The following is a 17,507-nucleotide window of genomic DNA, read 5'->3' as shown; positions in this document are numbered from 1 at the left end:
CTGGAGGATGGCCGCTCACCAGGGGAGCTGCTGCAAGGAAGACGTCTGCGCACGCCCATACCGGACTTCGGACCCCTTGCAGCCACGCGAGTCAGAAAGCACAAGCAGGGCAAGCACAACAGGCGCGTACTTCCTGGCCTCAAGAGCAACGTCGTCGTTCGCATAAAGGGGATGGCATGGGCACGAAAAGCCAAAGTGCTTGGATCAGTCAGACCAAGTTCCTTCTATGTGGAAACACAGGACCGTAACACCTTGCACCGTAATCGGCAGCACCTCTTGGCAACGAGCGAACCTTTTGAGGACACTACAGACGAAGAGTATTGCCATGAAGGCCAGGTTCCGGCCTCTCTAGAATCTCGCACATCCAACTCAAGTGCGCCAGTGGCAAGTTCTATGCAGCCACCTTCACAACAAGTTAGTTGTACGCAGCCACCTTCGCAACAAGTTAGTTGTACGCAGCCACCTTCGCAAACAAGTTAGTTGTACGCAGCCACCTTCGCAACAAGTTCTGCCACAACGAAGGTCGCTGCGTCACACCCGTCCTCCTGAACGTCTGGGATATGATCAAAACTTCCAGCAGACAAACCAACGGCGTTGAAGGGGAAGATGTATCGTATCAGTTCAACGAGCACAAGCTATCTTGGCACGCTGGAACGACACGTGCCTTTTCTTGCCCTCTATTTCCACTACCCCCTTCCCTCGCTCTGGTATAAAATGCCCAGCGCAATAAACATAAGGGTTCACTGTTGTCTTGACACGCCTGCTGTTGGTTTCTTCGACCGGGACCCGGTCGATACAGTATGTGAAGATGAGAGACACACAGCAGACCTCAGCAACAAATGTGTTTTGCAACCAAATTGGGAGTCAGCAAAATGGTTTTGAATCAATGATGGCGCTGTTGCATGGGCCCCTTTATCAAATGTAAAGCTTTTATCTTCATTGTGAGCTAGGACAGTGCACTCTCTTACTTTTGTAAGTGAATGGTTGCTATGAAATGCGACTCTGGTGCGATGTCATGAAGCACTAGCTTGCACATGGGAAGCCAGTAATGGTGGTGTTCTTTTTATGTGTGTATTTGTAACAAAATGGGTATGTGGCTCTGCTGGAGTGCCCAGGTTCGAAACCGACCATAAGATGCATGATTTTTTGTTTGTTGAGAATCTCTACTTGGCGAGACAGATTACAACAATGACAGCACACCAAACCCCAGAAAAGCAGGCAAAGAAAGCATCACTTTAAACAATACCTAGGGGGACACCTATTGCTGCAGCTGAATTCGTAGAGCATCACACACATGCCATGCGAAGGTTGAGGGTTTGGCTTCTCCCATGCAGAAGGTTGTCTTTTCTTCTGCTTTCATTTTTGTTTATTTTAATTAAGAATATTGGCCTGTACTGTAATGTTTCTTTCGTTTTCACTTGTTTTTTTATCATGCTAAGTGGCCGATTCCAGCAATAATCGCAACACAGCGGCGTGAGAGTCATGTCTGAGCCAATGATCAAGGGCAAGAAGAACAGAAAATGAAATCGGGTGTCACAAAACATGGCCCATGAAGGTCATTTTAAGTTTATTCCTTATCAACAATTACTTCGACAGCCAATGTGTCCTATGCTTTCTTAAGTTCACTGCCTTTCAGTTTCGTATTGTTTGGCCAGAAATATGTGTACATAGATTCACTAAGATGCAAGTAATTTGGTTATGTGTTCAATGAACGCCAAGACTGAGCAGAAAGGCTGCCAATGAATTTCCTCCACCGCTGGGTGGATCAAAGAAGTAGGCAACTTTGGCTGTGCACTTTTTCAAAAACATGTCTCATCAGTCTTGTCCACACTTCTCTTCCGTAGATTTATGTTAGGAAACCAGCAGTGTCTCCTTCATACCTTTATACTGTACTACATGTAGATAGATACCAATGTCTCTTTTCATAATTGTATATGTCACTTTTAGGTTTCTGCACAATAAGTCTGGTTAGAGGGTAAACACAATAACAATGATGGTGGTTATCACTGTGCAGCAAAGAACCAAATTGCAGCCTGAAATATATAAGACACTTTATACCTTTCATGGTGTACTTTTTGCGCAAAAACAAGCCCATATATCTCATCTTCACTAAGTATGCATCTGGCAATTTCTTTGAGAGAATAATTATTTGTATACAGCCATAAAAACAGTAAAGCAATGTAGGGTACACTGCAGGCTCACTGAAACAAAGTGCATCATAATATGAGGACAATTGTTGCTCAAAAAGTGTGCCCCTCAAAGAGCGCAGTATGCTTAAGGTGGTCACAGGTGGTGGCACAGGTTTTCGGGCAGGTTGGAGCTTGCCAGCAGAGGCATGCAAGCTTGCACAAAAGCAAGGATGAACTATGCACACCCATGTCATGGTTAAGGTAGCTAGAGTTTGCAAAAGCATTACTACATAGGTGCTTTCACAGCACTCGGAAAATGACCCCTGGCATTGCAAGAAATTTGCACCATAATCGGACATCAAAACTCCATCGGTACGCACGGGCGGTTCATGTTGGCTGCTATCTGCCGAGTGCCCTGTGGCACGCTGATGATGCCCTCGACCAGATGCTCGGCAAGCAGTTCCTGCATGACATTCGCCATGCCCCCGACGGCCTTGCCAAAGCCAACCAGGTAGGCGTTCCGTGCCAGCGGCACTAGCTGATTGTTCACACGCAGTGCGTCACCCTCTCGCTGCACCATCTTTGATACCAGTGCATTCGGGAGAACCTGCAGGTCACAGCAAGACGCATGCGCACTCAGACAAGTGGCAAGAGGCAATTAACACCGAGGAACATAATGAGGTCACATAACAACGTAGAAAGCTGGGTCAGTTGCTGCAAAAAACAGCAGTAAACACAGCACACAAGGAAAAGAACATAATGGGACAAGCTGGGAATGTTCATTTCCTTGTGTACGAGGTTTACTGCTGCTTTGTTCCACAGACGCGTCCATAAAGCCTTGCTCTGAACGGGGCCTTTACGACGTAGTGATTCCATTTGCTTGACTCTGTTTCTTTCTTACCATCCTAATGCTCACAACCAGCCAAACCTGGTGATAATGTTGGCAAATGGCTGCTCGTACACCTGATGAACTGGGATAGGAGCGAAAGCTGGGTTGGTCAATGATTTGCGGCAAAACTCCAGAGTGAGCGAAGACAACATAGGCAAAGTGACACAAAAAAATGCCAAATCGCAACTACTTTTCCAAATAAACCAAGTCCATTAGTCAGCACTTCTAGACATGTACTGAAGTTAGCGCTGTAGCGCACAATAGCAATTTACACTTTTTAGTTCTTTGTCGGTAATTCAGTGTGTGCATAATAAAACTATATTTGCAAGTTGGCACTTGGGTTGTCCACTCTTCTGTCTCTGTATGTCTTCATGTTGTACTCGTTACAACGAGTGTGTTTGCACCCTTTTTCATATTTCTTTTGCGTTTGTGCATGCTGTGGTTTGGTCATAAAGCACCTGATGAGAAAGACAAATTGGAGGCAGAAATATTTTATACAGTTAAACCTCGATATAGTAAACTTCAAGACTATAATAAAATTTTCAATATAGAGGAGTATTTACCTTTTCATAGCTTTTTGTCTATAGAACACCATGTACAATATGATTAAGTGCATTTATACACAATTTCAATAATGAAGAAATTTTCCTGCTGCTGTCAAGGAATAGCGAGGGAGTAAATGGAAACTTCCACAGGCGCAGATGGTCAAATGCTTTAATTACATATGGCTGCTTGTGAACACACCTCTCAGATTGTGCGCCGTGCGACAGAGAGCGGCCGCCGCCGAAGCTGAGCAACATTGCAGCTAAACCTCTCGCATTTGTTTTCTGTCTAAAGTCCAAGTGGGACGAGATCCTATTGCACCTCGTGTGCTATTTGCTGTGGGTGTGAGGAAAAGCGTGCATAGGTGAGTTGAGAAGGGTGGTAGCTTCATGTGTGCTGTCTTTCTGCTCAAGCTAGGGGAGGTGGTGGGCAGCAAGCAAACGATGGTCACATGGTCAAGTGCGCGCTAATGGGGGGGGGGGGGGGGGGGGGCGCAGCAACAGGGCGTGGCCCATGAGCTTCCATCTCAAGTCTGTCCTCCACTGCGTATTGCAGCCAGCGCAGCTGAGTGCGCATGAGGCTTACGTATTCTACCTTGCAGGAAATCTGCGGCGCATGCAAAAGTATGGCGAGCCGAGATGGCTGTGGCTTTATGTGCGCTGTCTACGCACGTGCTTAGTGCTGGACATTGCTTAATCTTGAGTTTCAAAGATGCATTGAAAGGCAGACAAAAGTGCTTGCTCTCATTTGCCTGCACTTTTCTTGATAGCGTTGTCCCACTGTGAATGACACTGTCAGCCACAGCAGCGGAGTGGCTGCTAAAGCTTTGCAGGCTTCGCTTCATAACGCCAATGTGAATTCATCGTCAACATAACATGAAAGGGTAGCTTTGGTTGTAGACCTTCAAATTAAACAAAATAAATTTTTTTCTCATTGAAAATTGTTTTTTTTTTCAATTTCCCAGTAATTCGGAAAATTTCATGGCCCCTTTCAGGTGAGAAAATTTCTTCGGCAACTACTTATTTGAGTAAAAGATATAATTTTATCATAACAAAATTAACGATGTTCACGAAATTAACTATATAATGAAGCAAGGTGCCAATTTTACTGACTTGGTTATATCAAGGTTCAAGTGTATACAAAACTTACACAGAACAGAATGATAAAGTGAACATATATACAGAAGTACACTTATCGTGAATACACAGTAGTAGTTAGGCCATAACGTACAGAATAAATGTGGATGCTCAAAAATGTATCAAGAAGTAAAAATTTGCTTAGGTATCTGAGCCAAGTCATGCATGACAGAATACAGAATTTCAATGCGGAACAATTATTTTTTTAATTTCATGAAGAAGGGTCTTTTAAAACATGGTGCCAGTATTAACCAATCTTTTTGCCTGTGTCTGTTACACTATGTAATAAAGCTTAAGTGAATTGGCCTTGTGTTGTTGTTCCCCAGTACAGTGTATGTGCATGATTAAAAGTTACCTGTTCAATGCCATGCTCCAGGAAGTTCCGAGCATGGCGGCGCAAGACGTTCATACCTATGGCTGGCACTGCACCCAGTGGTTGGCTTCCACCTGGCTCCTTTGAGGACATGGCTGCTGCCATGACCTGCACACCAAGCAACAGCGCACAGCTCAAGGCAACAAGGAAGCAAATAAACTGTAAAGTGCCATTGATTGATTAAGCAACAAAACTATCAATCAAACAATATGAGTTATAAGATCTAACTTCTATAAGGAATATGTGGGATATGAACAAAAATTGTGAAATGTCACGTAATTATCAATCAATAAATCAATTAATCCATCAAACAAACAATCATGTGATTGGGTTTATCATCCATAAGCAACACATGGGCCACAGTCTCCAGAATAACTTTGACCACCCGGGATTTGTTAATGCACACCTATTGTGCGGCCAAGCGAGTATTTCTGCATTTCTACTATACCAGAATGTGGCTGGGAATCAAATTCACGACCTTGTGGGCAGCAGCAAAGCAGCAGCAGACCATCACATTGGCACTGTTGCGAACTGCTCCCATGTCCCAGTCGTCACAACTTTCTGTGCTCGCATTTGGATACCAGGCTTACTTTTGGTTATCAAACACTTGTACATGAATGGGCAAGTGTCCAACCGTCAAGAATTGCTTGTTGTTGTGAATCTTCAAGACCGAAAAAAGGCTAGGCAATTCAGCAGCTCCACAAAGTGCACGCTCATCATCTCTTTCAACATTAACGGCTCTGGGAATTCGTCCAGCATAGCCAGTCCATCCACAGTGAGTTTCATTGCCATGTTTAAGGCTGTCTGAGGGAGCTCATGCTTATGGCACAGTTAAGATTAAAGGCAGCAGCGGCAGCCACTGTGCAGCAGTTGCAAGCACGAAGAACCTACACATACATCTGCCTTGCACAGTATACCCATAACCATCAACTTAATACCTCTGCAATGACAGCTGCACCATGAATTTTTGTCAGGCAAAGGCACTAAATTTTGTAATGTATAAACGTTGTGGCTTATAGGTCACTATGCAGTGGGCTACAGGACAGATGCTGTGGTGATCTTCCACATCTGCCACAGAACTCCTTTCAGTATGTCACACTGCTAAGCGGTGTGCTATTAAAGTTCAATAAATTCACCCCACACTAGTTTCTGCCAGTTCAGTGCCAGTTCTTACTCGTGCCGAACAAGCACAGTACCACTGCCACAAGCCCTGCACTAGCCCTCCAACGAGTGGCAGGAAACGCTGTCATCTTGCCATGTGCAAAGTCTGCATTGGGTGAAACAAATAGCTATGTGCTGCTGCCATCATGTTGAACTGCTGAAACAAATAGGGAAGTGCAACACCTGATAAGCTAGTTCAGAAAGTGCAGATGAATTGAATGAACCTTAAGTGTTTCAGCTGCAGCCATTGTCCTTTTCTGCAGGCCAAAAGCATTTCATGTTGAAGTTTTTTGAAAAAAAAAAAAGTCATAACGAGCAATTTCAGCATGCAATGGAGGTTGTACAATGTAGTGCCTATGCAATATGACCACTTAATACTAACGCTATGGCCACTAACCTGCTCATCAGTTCAAATATCCCGCCTGTCCTAACCGCTTTCAGTGTCAGCTGCAAAAGCTAGAACTGGATATAATGTGTGCATTAAAATGAAACACAGACTTGCGAGTATTCTGGTTTTGTAGAAACATATCATCCAAAGCGAAAGGTGTGCTGTGTAGACACACACGCATATCAATTCCACACTTGTGTGTAAGTACATATTGTCTCCCAAAATTTGCTGATGTGCCAGAGCACCTGGTTAACAGCACGACACTATGTTTAGTATTGGTGCACTAGTAAATCACTACAAGAAGTTAAGAGAGAACAAAATCCAGTTTAATGTAGGCCGAATCCATTAAAAGAATTGGCAGAAATGCAATGTCGGACAGGGGAACATTTTGTGCACTGGCAGACTTGGCTGCAACATCAGTGGCACATGCAACTCTCTTCGACATTGCTCACAGTGATCATTATGATTTATGTCCCTGTCACACATGCCACTCTTCTTGAAAAAACAAAACTTCTCAGGGCCACACGTAAATGAGTGATATCATAAGAAGCCAACAAACACTGACACCAAGGACAACATAGGGGAAATTACTCATGCTTAATAAATGAAATAAAGAAACGATAAGCTAAAGGAAATGAAAGTGGATGAAAAAACAACTTGGCACAGGTGGGGACCTGCGGCAAGTTGTTTTTTCATCCACTTTCATTTCCCTTAGTTTATCGTTTCTTTATTTCATTTATTAAGCATGAGTAATTTCCCCTATGTTGTCCTTGGTGTCAGTGTTAGTTGGCTTCTTATGATATGACTAATAAAAATTGGGCCCCTCAGTTAACCCCTTTCTTCTCGTTTACGTACATGAGTGCTGGTTTATACAAGTATGACATGGCGTGTTTTTGATCTTGATAGAATTTCTCTACACGAATTGGCTCTCTTCCACAGATAATACAGTCGAGCCAAATGCAATCTAGAAAATGCACATAGTGACATGGACATCACAATTGCAAGTCATTGTGTTCAGCCTAGTTCAGTAACATCTTTTTCGTGATGTGACGTGCCCACGTTCGTTTGTGTGACAGGGACAGTAAAGCAAACTGTTGGGCTAGTGTCCAAGTTCTAAGTTTGCACTGTTAGTTTAATTATGTCCTACCAACTAAACCAAACCTGCACCTTGATTCACCTCCCCAGTATTTTGATGGCAATGCTACAGACGACGAGCGTGTCACGTAAGTGACGATGATGGTAGTTATGACAATTGCATCGGGCAGACATTTCGAAATGCCTTAGCCAATGTAGATGCTGACACGGCATCTAGGAGAATACGAGAGGTGGCCAAACGAGCGCCCCAGCCATGTCGCCATACCTCTTGAGTTTCTAAAGCAGTCGCCAGGTGGCAAAAGGGGCTTATGGGCTCAAAGACTCGCATCTTAAGCTTTCGCTGTGCTGCAAGAGTTCGGTTGTTATCGCAATTTTTCTGGCTTTAAAACGCTGTTTATGAATTTATGAATTTAATAATTTATAGAGGCTGTCTGTTGGCCTTACCCCCAAAAATAAGTGTATCAAGCTCTATGGAGCTTAAAATTTCTAATCGGCGTGTGTAATCTCGACAAGACTGACACAGAACGCTGATCGCAAGGGATGCACCTGTATATATTTTTCTGGAAGCAGGAAAATTTTTACCGCCGGGTGTACAACGTAAAAAAATATTTGGTTTTCAAGTCATTGTGGGTATGGGCTTATGGACATGGTTGATTTATGATCGCCTCGTGGTAACTAAATTTCGCTGATGCACGGTCACCAATTGTTTTGTTTTCTTTTTTGATCAGCTCCAACTGTGGTAATTTTACATAGTGAGCAGAAATACCCATGCTGTCATGCGTGCAGCTTGGACAGAGAGCCATAAATATCACATATCCAAGCGGAACACCTAAGCACGGTCGCGCGCAACGCTCTAATGCAGAGGGCTGAGGGACAACGGAGGATGCTAGCTGTCCTCCTCCTTTCAGGCAAGCACGCACCTACGAAATGCTGGAGGCTGTAAACAACAGGAGCATACGCCGTTCTCTCTGGACAGAGCAGTGACACTGTGCCTTCGTATTGGCGGTTGACCTTGGCCAGCCACTCTGAGCACAGAGGAATAGAAACGGCGTGAAACACGCAGTAAGTGGTAGCTGGGTCCCCTGTTACAGATGCGGTGCTGTGTACTTCACTTGGATCAATGCACACTGCAGACAGATCACGCACGCTGAAGCTTGTATAAGGAATATTGCAGTGTTGCAGAAAGCATCGATGAACTTTTATTTTTTAATCAGCCTGTCGTCCCAGTAATTTAATTTTTCAGTAGTTAACGTGCTTGGAAACTGACGATTTCTCGACCCAACGTTTTTCATTAATAATAATAGTAGCTATATATATATATATATATATATTGGTTAACACGACAACAGTACTTTTGAGACAGTAGGGAGGAGGGAAGAGAAAAGTAGAAGGCAGGGAGCTTAAGCAGAATAACGTCCGGTTGGTTTGAGACAGTAAATACTGTTCATTCATAGTCGTACATGCTAATAAACAGTTTTTTTTATTAATATTGTTATAAGGAAGAAGAAACAGATGTACTTGATCGTGAACAGATCAAAAAGATATTCGTTTCAGACGTGATACATTTGACAATTACGCATTAGTCATCTTATAGCTCTCAGAAGCAATCTCTATCCAGAAGAATAAAGAAATAAAACAATCAAATAAACAAGAAAAGACGACGCGACTGAAGTCACGCATAAATCCACGCGAAAAGTCCGTTTTAAGCGACGATAACTATTCAGTGTGATTGAAAATCTCTCTGGTGTACGGCACTACGATGCGGAGCTCGATCTTTCTCAAAAGTCATAGAGAAGTATATAAAAACACAGTTTGAATGCTTGCGACGCCCGCCGGCTACGTCCTTTCAAGCATAGAGAAAGATATTTCAAGTACGGCAGAGCGGACAGATCGGTCCAGACTACCCCTGCTTACGCAGAGCGATGGCGACTCGAGAGCCCAATACGCCGTTTCGCCACCTCTCCTATTCTACCGCCGTGAATGTGACCATAGACATAAAATATTATATTTATGGATGAAATTTATGTAGCGCAAAGCGCGTGGTGTATATTCGCACACGCAACTGCAGTGTTTTTCTTCCTAACTCCTTCCGTTTTATAACGTCCGACAAGAGCTGATGCATGATTAATAACGAGTTATAAGAACTGGACAAGACCCTATCGAAAGCGAAAGCATCACGTCTGACGAACACAGACCTTGCAACACAGTTCGCCGGCCGATCGACGCAGCCCACCGGTCCGGTTGCACAAGCCTGGAAGCATCGTAGTAAGTACTAACTAACGACTATAGATCAACTTACAAGCGAGATCGAGTTGATAAGTCTATAGCGAGCAGATGCCGACCGACCGACACACTTCTCCGTAGATTCCTCGCGATCGAGAAACCGATTACCTTGCGTGTTTGTACTGTGAGCGACCGGACTCGAAGCCTAGCAAAGCAGCAGCGCCTTGTTACAGGCGCAGCGAGAAGCGGTGGATGTAAGCTGGCACGTCGAGAAACGATTCCACGTTCTGCACATCTGATTGTTCACGCGCAGCGCGCGAGTCTCGCTCGAGCAAGCGTGCCCATTTCAGCTCCACTGCATAACAAAATATAAAGAAAAGGAAGAGTTTTACAACCGGCGAGATAAAAGCCTCGCGAGTGAGGTCGCGATCGCAGCCGATAAAACCTTACAGTACATTATGGTACACTCGGAAATGTAGTACGCGTTTCGCACACTTTTGCAAGGGGCGCCAATCCCTAGGCCGCCTAGGCCATGCCCCGATTGCCTGCCCACGTGACGTTATAAATGCCTATTCTTTAGCTTTTTTGCAAGTCGTTTCAAAGAAAACTTATGTTCAAAAATTTTGGACATCCACTAGAATATTTGAGTATAGAAACAAAAGCAAACAAGGAATCACCAAAGGCAAAATATGACGGCTAGGGATTGTTTGGGTTTTCTTAGGGAAATTAACAATGCTCAGCGGCGGTTCGCAGTTCTCAGAGTGGCGTACGTAATCGGCCTGTGCCGACTGTGCCTTGTGCCGCTTGGGACGAGTTTGTGAAAGTGTGTGTGTGGTTTGCGGCGTTCAAGGATCATCGACGCTTCAACAGAGTGCGTGTGTGTGCCTGTAACGGATGTGAGACCCATCGCCACGAGTGAACCGCTTGCCGGGATAAATGTCGTTACTTTCGGACGGTGCCCAGGGACGCCGCTGGTCTGGCTACGAGTGCTTCTTGTTCGCGTTACCACCGTGTGCCACTCGCGAAAACGGCAAGGTATGTGACGCGCGAAGTTGTTCGTGCGCTCATTTTCCCTTTCCTCGTTGAGCTTATGGCCGTGGCAGCGCTCATTTCGCCCACTAAATGACCACACTTTAGCAGGAAACCCTGTCGAGCGGAGGTGTGCGGAGCGCCTCGGCGGGCGTTGCGGTGTGGTTTGTGTTGACCTAGCTCACCCTTTCAAGATCACTATGCCATCGCTCGTACAAATAAACATTCGCTTCACCCGGAGGCAGCTTGAACGAGCGCCGTGGGCTATTTTTTGGCCGCGGGCGCGGTTCCAGGTGCGTCCGTTATTTAAATGTTCCTTTCGCCGCCGTGCAGTATGTTACGGTACACAGTTGGCAGCTTCATTATTTATGGCCTTAGCGGTAGCGGAGAAGAAAAATTCGCACGCTCTTTCGCTTCACTGGCCTCGTCTGTCCTCTGTGCGGCCTGCTGCGTCGCGAAGGTCGGTCATCCGGAAATGCGGCTGACCCGTTGTCACACCGTCGTGCATGGATATATATCTGCTTCGAAATATTGCACGTCGATTGACTGCACCGGGCTTGCTTGTGCCGCGACCGCTTCGGCAACCCCCGGGCTGCTGTGACGTCCCTGGAGCGTCCGTACGTCACCGCGAACAGGTCATTGCGGTCGCTAATATTTATTTATTTTTCTTCAGTTTCCACCGGTGCTACGTAACTCGTTACGTGCTGAACCGCTCTGTCTTGATTTGTGAGTCGCTGGCTGCACTGCCGCCTCGTCGCTGCTTCGCCTGTGCATCGAGACGCATGGTCTTTGACCATATTTGGGGCATGCAAAACACCTCGCACGACTGGATGTCGGAGCCGGCAAGACGATTTTAGCGCCGGAAGAAAAAAGAAAGACAAACATGGTGCGGAACAGAATATATTCTCCCAGGCGCTGTGGCCGGTGTGCTTTGTGTTGGCACTATAACATGAATTTATACGCTTGTCGCAAAGCTGTGTTAATGAAATGACATGTAGCTACACCCTTTTGTGTTAAGAACCTTACAAGGGTGTGCGTGATAACTTACATGCTTGAACACATTCCTGGCGTTACCTCGTGACCGGGTGAAGTCCGTCAATCAGCAGGCATTGTTTTTTGTAACCATTGAGGAGATGACTATGCAATCTTTAGTCTAGGAAAAATACAAAAAAGAAGTAGACGAGGTTATCAGGGTTTTGGAATAATCGACTTGTGTCCCTTACGAAGACATTCACCTTGTCAAAACTTTAGCTTGATCACTTTGTTGCCATCTTCCTGTGACCATTTTTCTCTTGAGGTATTTTGGAAGATATTCTGGGACGTGTGACTGTCTTAATGCTCTATTTAAGAGGTGCAAACTGTCAAGCTTCATAAGAAATACCTAGTGGTTGACACAGACTGACACACCTTCAAAACAATTGTCTTACATTATTGTTATTATGTTTCTATGTCATTCTTTTTGCTTGTCTTTATGGGACTTTTTTCTTGCCGACAGAGCTCTTCACAGAGCCTTTAATGCTAGCCGGCGGGATTTGCTCATGTACTATCAACATAAATTCGAACATGAACAGATTGAACTGCTTTTTTACTGTATTTTGGCAAATGCGTCTGACATGTGCAAAGTATTTTCTCATGGTGGTAGTTCAAGGGGTGCAGAACGTTTCGTGAGAGCATATAAAGAGGCAAACACTGCACAGTCGTATGATTTTGTAAGATGTGGAGAGGAGCTGTGGGTCACCATACTGTTAAAAAAGGAATTGCTCAATGGTGCAAAATACAAAACAGGTAGACTACGAGCAGCATCTATGGGATGATGGTAATCTGACCACAAATGATATGACTAGATGCTTCGTGCAATACCGACTCTCTATTACAGTGTACAGTTTCCTTTCGAGCGATGTTTTGTGGCATGCATAATGTGTTGCACATAACAGCAAGTTTAGCAGTTCCAAGCAAATTGTCTACTCGATCGCAAGACACATAGCATGCACTTTGCCCTCGCAGGGCACCCTGTCTGAAGCCATAGAGCGGCCCACCTTTATGGCAGCCACACATGCCTTGTGCAAGTACTCACTCCACAACACGTGGTTGAAAACACAAGCGTGACAGCGGCATTTCTATGTATATCTCATGCCTGAGGGGACGTTCCACGACAGCTCAGTGTTGGGAAGGGGGGGGGTGCAATTGCCAAGACGTGTGCTGCTGCAGATGAGACCGATTGTGCTTGGCCGGCCGGCGCGCTGGCACACACATAAATGAGAGCAACAAGCCGTTGAGAGCGCTTGAGATGGAAAGATAAAAGAAAGAGGGCGCCTCTAGTTGCTGAATGAGTTGCAGGGTACGCTGTTGTGAACTTGTCTCCTGCTAAAAAATAAAAGATTATTTGAACAAGTGCAGTACACATGAAAGAGGAGGAGTAAAAAAATAAGTGCCACAATTCGCTGATCCCATTTTAGCTGGAAGTTGTCTCGCTGTTAAGATTGAGTGTGTTTAACCCGAGATAACATGGGGCTGTGAGTAGCATGGCGGAGCATGCTGCAATACTTTTGGCCACTTGGAATTTTGAACAGGCAACCCAAAGCTTGGTACCCGAGCTTTTTTGCATCCTACTCCCATCAAAATGTGGCTGCTAAGGATAGCAGCTGAAACCACGACCTCGGGCTAAACACTATGCCACGCCCACTGAGCCATCGCAAGAAATACAACAAGGAAAGGTAAAGATTTAGTTTGAGGTTGCTGACATTAAGGCCTTTTTGAAATTGAGGCCTCTGATTTTTCTAAAGTCTCTTTTATAGATCATTCTCACAAGTTACACTACACCAGTTGCCGCAAAGTATGCCAGCACTTGTATCTATTAACTGGCAGAAGGAAAACTATGGCAAAAAGCGTGTATTTTCTTTTTTAATCGTGACAAATTTGCATAGTCCTCCAGCAGGGAAGTCAAAATAAAAAAACTCGGTGCCCTTTCACTCTGTGAAGAAGGATGACCAACGGAGCTGTGCATGTGGGCCCTTTAATGGCGAACTGCACCTTCGCCGCGGGTTGGCCTGGCCTTGCACTATCTTTGGGATCGGCCCACGGATAGAGAGTGCTTAACGCCTGCATCACCTCTGCCGCGGGTCAACCCGGCATTGCGCTATCTTCTGGATTTTTTTCTGCATGCAGACACGATAGTGGGGAAAGATGCCCTTAACAGCTTCGCTGTAAACTACTCTACGAAAGGAGCAGTGCTGATTGAGAAGGTGCATCCTCTCATGTCTAACTAATGTTTGCTGGAAAATATCAACATGGCAGTTCCCTTAGCATTTCTTGCAAGTCTGCCTTGAACACAAGCATAGTAGGAAAGCAGCGAAGACTACAGGCTTAATAGCACCAGCATTACAGGAGTGCACGCATAACGAATGTGGCAAGATTGGTCTATTTGTGCTGCATAGCTTTCAGTAGCACAGGATCAAGATGTGCCCATACGGAGACAACAGTGTGACAGTTACAAGCCCTCTGTTGATGCATGTCTAGAATTTGTGGCAACAAAAGCTATAAAGCTATATCAACCACCCTGATGGCGATGTTTATTATTTCTTTTGTTGGCTTGCGGGGAATTCACTTACCATATTGAGGCTTATTCTCTTGATGTGGAGCCCAGTTAAATATAATTTTTGCACATACAATAAGGATTTCTTGCTTTCCATTGCATGATAACCTAATGGTGTTGACTGCATTCAAGGCAAAACTTGCTAGTTGAACGATTTGGCTCAGCATTGCAGCTGTGTAAATAAATCAGTTGAAATTATGTGATTCGTTTGTCTTGTCCTTTCTTTCATCCTAGTCTCTTAGGTGCATTTACATGCCTGCAATGCTTCTTTTTTTGTTTTCTTCTGTAATATTATTAGACTAATGCACTTTTTCTTTCATGCATTTTAGCTTATTTAATTTCATATTATACACAGTAGTACGCATATTACATTTGGTCGGCAGTAGAGTACATAAATGGTGTGAGCTTAAATTTTTTCTGCAGCACCTTAGCATGTGTGTTAAACAATGATGTTAATAGTTGCATTTATGCATGTAAAGCAACGCTTGTTCCTTTCTTTTTGCACGATTTTTGAACGAAAGACTGACGTTACTTGTGTAGGCTGCAGTTTGTGCAATCTTGAAATTGTCTATTTTAATTACCTCACTGTATCCTTGTTTGCAAGCAGATGTAAATCATGCAAACGTGTATGAAAGTAAGACAACAGACACTACAAATTCAGCATTTGAGATTTGCTTTTACATATGCATCTTTTTTTCTATTTTATGCCCATAGCCAATAGAAGTGCAGCCTCAGCAGCTTTGTTTCTTTCAGTTTATTCTTTATAAACTAGAATCTTTTTGAAACTTATGGAAATTACTGTGCTTTGTAATTTAATGTTCTACTGTTCAAGCTCCCAACATCTATCCTTTAGAAGGCAGTGAAGAACCTGCCTTTCTGTCTGTTTGCTGCTGCCTAGCTGCTCCTGGAAGAAATCTGGAAGGTCATAAATGGTTTATCACCCTGACTGATAAGACAATGAGAGATGCATACGTAGAAGTTTGAAGAGTGGGATTACTTCACACGAAGCAGTGAGTCACCACCTAGTTCGGTCATGAGTAGTTTTTAAACGTGTCTCAGCACGCCGTCACAAGGCACCCAAGAGATTGAAGCACGGGATCGTCGCTGTTGCCGTCCCCATTTTGAAGGCCCCTGCCAGGAAGCTATTGAGTTCATTGTTTGACACGTGCGCATGCGTGAGCATGCTAGCCTCACTGCCTCGAAGTCTTTTCTACTTGGCATTTTGAGAGTTTTGTCCACCCGAGAACACTGTCACCGTGATATCAGCTTGCCACTTTCAGGCATGCGGCTGTTGGCACAGACTGGCGGGCCAGTCCATCGGAAGAGGGTGTGTTTAATGACAGCTCTTGTCAGACACAGTTCTCATTGGCATTGTCTTCACATTGAGCACTTGTCAAGAGTACTCAGTGGAAGCATTTGCGATTTCAACAAGTGCTCATCACTGCTTTCAGGCACTATATTGCGTAAACATTGCTACATCAAGGAAATGTGAAAATGTTGCTGCAAGTAGTTTAGCACACACGCAGCTGCTGATTCTTTGCCGTTTCATTTCCTGGTAGGCTGTGCACCCTTGCACCACCAAACCATTTGATTGCTCGCTTATTAGGGTGAATGTAAACAGGGGCCCTGTAATGTGTCTGTTTTTTTATTCCAAATCGGCCATTAGCCCTCCCTGATTGGTCACAATGGTTCATGTCCAGCTCATACGGGTGGGTGCCACACCCATATGGGCAGAGTACGAGCCATTTTGACCTATCATCGAGGGCTAATTGCTGATTTGGAACAAAAACAGATTGCAATAGTTTTACGTTATACCCGCCCAGTGCAGCCTTAAGGAAACAAAATTCACTGATGAAGATGACAGCAGAATTGAAACAAGATCGGCACAAATTTAGAAAAATTTGCATGTTTATGTTGGTGGCTGTAAAGTTAGCTCTTCTCTCTTTTTATGCTCATGTGCCTTGGAAAATGAAGCTTTCTCAGTCAGTAGCACTTCCACAATGATCACTCCCTGTCAACTACCTGTTGTTTTCAAAAGTCCAGAAAAGTAGCATGTATTCAGCAGTAGGATCTGTTGCTGGGAAAGAAAGTTAGTATTTCATTACAACAAAAGGCAGCACAACAGATGAGATTCAAGAAGAAATGTGTGCACATGTATGCGGGGGTGAGAGTGAAGGTAATTGGCAGAACGGCAGCCTAGGCTATACTGTGCTAAGACAAGTGCGGATAAAACAAGTGACGGCGACACAGCAGCTTAAGAGTGTTTGAGGTAGGGGCACAAAAGGCTTCTGTGGGCACTCTCCTGTTCTTCCTCTGCCCTTGCTTGCTGTTCAAATCAATAACAGAATTCTGGGCCTTGACAGATAATGTGTAAAATCTTGTTCATTTTGGCCAACTGAAGGCTGTCTTTTATCTACAGCCATTTTTCCCTCCTTGCCTTTTCTTTTTGCACATAAAGTTGATTCCAGCTGGGTTTCATTGACGCAGCTGACATCGGTAATGACATTGGTGTCACAGCAGACAGTGTCAGCCTCGAGAGTACAGCTGCTGGCAGAGTACATTAACATTCACTGTTAAGAGGAAATGCAAATACAGAGACCAACACCACTGCTCAAAGGTCAGCAGTGGAATTGCGATACGAATCTTGCAGTTCTTAAATATAATAAGGCAAATAGTTGTTGCCAGTTCAGAGAGATGGGTCGGGTGCATAAAAAGAAAAAAAGTGCACACACAATCAGATTAGTACTCGCAGAACTCGGGAGCATATTTGAAGCTGCTGAAATTTAACAAAAGTAAAAATTACAGGATTCCTCTCGGAATTCACAGCAGCCTATACTGAATATATCGCTGTGAATGAACTGAATGTCATGATTAAAACTTATTCCATTGTGTGGTTATAAAACCAGAAGCTTGGTGCTCTTGCATACACCGATTACTAGGTATGGAATT

The 17,507-nt window shown here is 44.4% G+C and overlaps 2 protein-coding genes across 8 annotated transcripts in view; one reads left to right on the top strand and one right to left on the bottom strand.

The window, feature by feature from the left end:
- Positions 1-10,446, bottom strand: part of LOC142584776 (glycerate kinase) — a 69,215-nt gene extending 58,769 nt beyond the window's left edge. The window contains exons 1-5 of one of the 6 annotated variants that reach the window (XM_075695032.1): positions 10,106-10,445; positions 9,910-9,965; positions 8,635-8,739; positions 5,053-5,178; positions 2,510-2,736 (exon numbers count right to left, since the gene is read on the bottom strand). In XM_075695032.1, the coding sequence (XP_075551147.1) occupies positions 2,510-2,736; positions 5,053-5,175 (350 nt within the window). In that variant the 5' untranslated portion in view covers positions 5,176-5,178; positions 8,635-8,739; positions 9,910-9,965; positions 10,106-10,445. Of the gene's footprint in view, positions 1-2,509; positions 2,737-5,052; positions 5,179-8,634; positions 8,740-9,909 lie in introns of all 6 variants that reach the window. The other 5 variants (XM_075695030.1, XM_075695033.1, XM_075695028.1 and 2 more) reach the window with 5 other exon arrangements.
- Positions 10,447-10,671: 225 nt separating this feature from the next.
- Positions 10,672-17,507, top strand: part of milt (trafficking kinesin-binding protein milt) — a 142,975-nt gene continuing 136,139 nt past the window's right edge. The window contains exon 1 of one of the 2 annotated variants that reach the window (XM_075695024.1): positions 10,672-10,972. In XM_075695024.1, coding sequence (XP_075551139.1) covers positions 10,874-10,972 — 99 coding nt within the window. In that variant the 5' untranslated portion in view covers positions 10,672-10,873. The remainder of the gene's footprint in view (positions 10,973-17,507) is intronic. The other variant, XM_075695026.1, reaches the window with a different exon arrangement.

Source organism: Dermacentor variabilis, chromosome 6 (genome assembly GCF_050947875.1).
Source record: "Dermacentor variabilis isolate Ectoservices chromosome 6, ASM5094787v1, whole genome shotgun sequence".
NCBI lineage: Eukaryota > Metazoa > Arthropoda > Arachnida > Ixodida > Ixodidae > Dermacentor > Dermacentor variabilis.
This window is presented reverse-complemented; position numbering and strand designations above follow the sequence as displayed.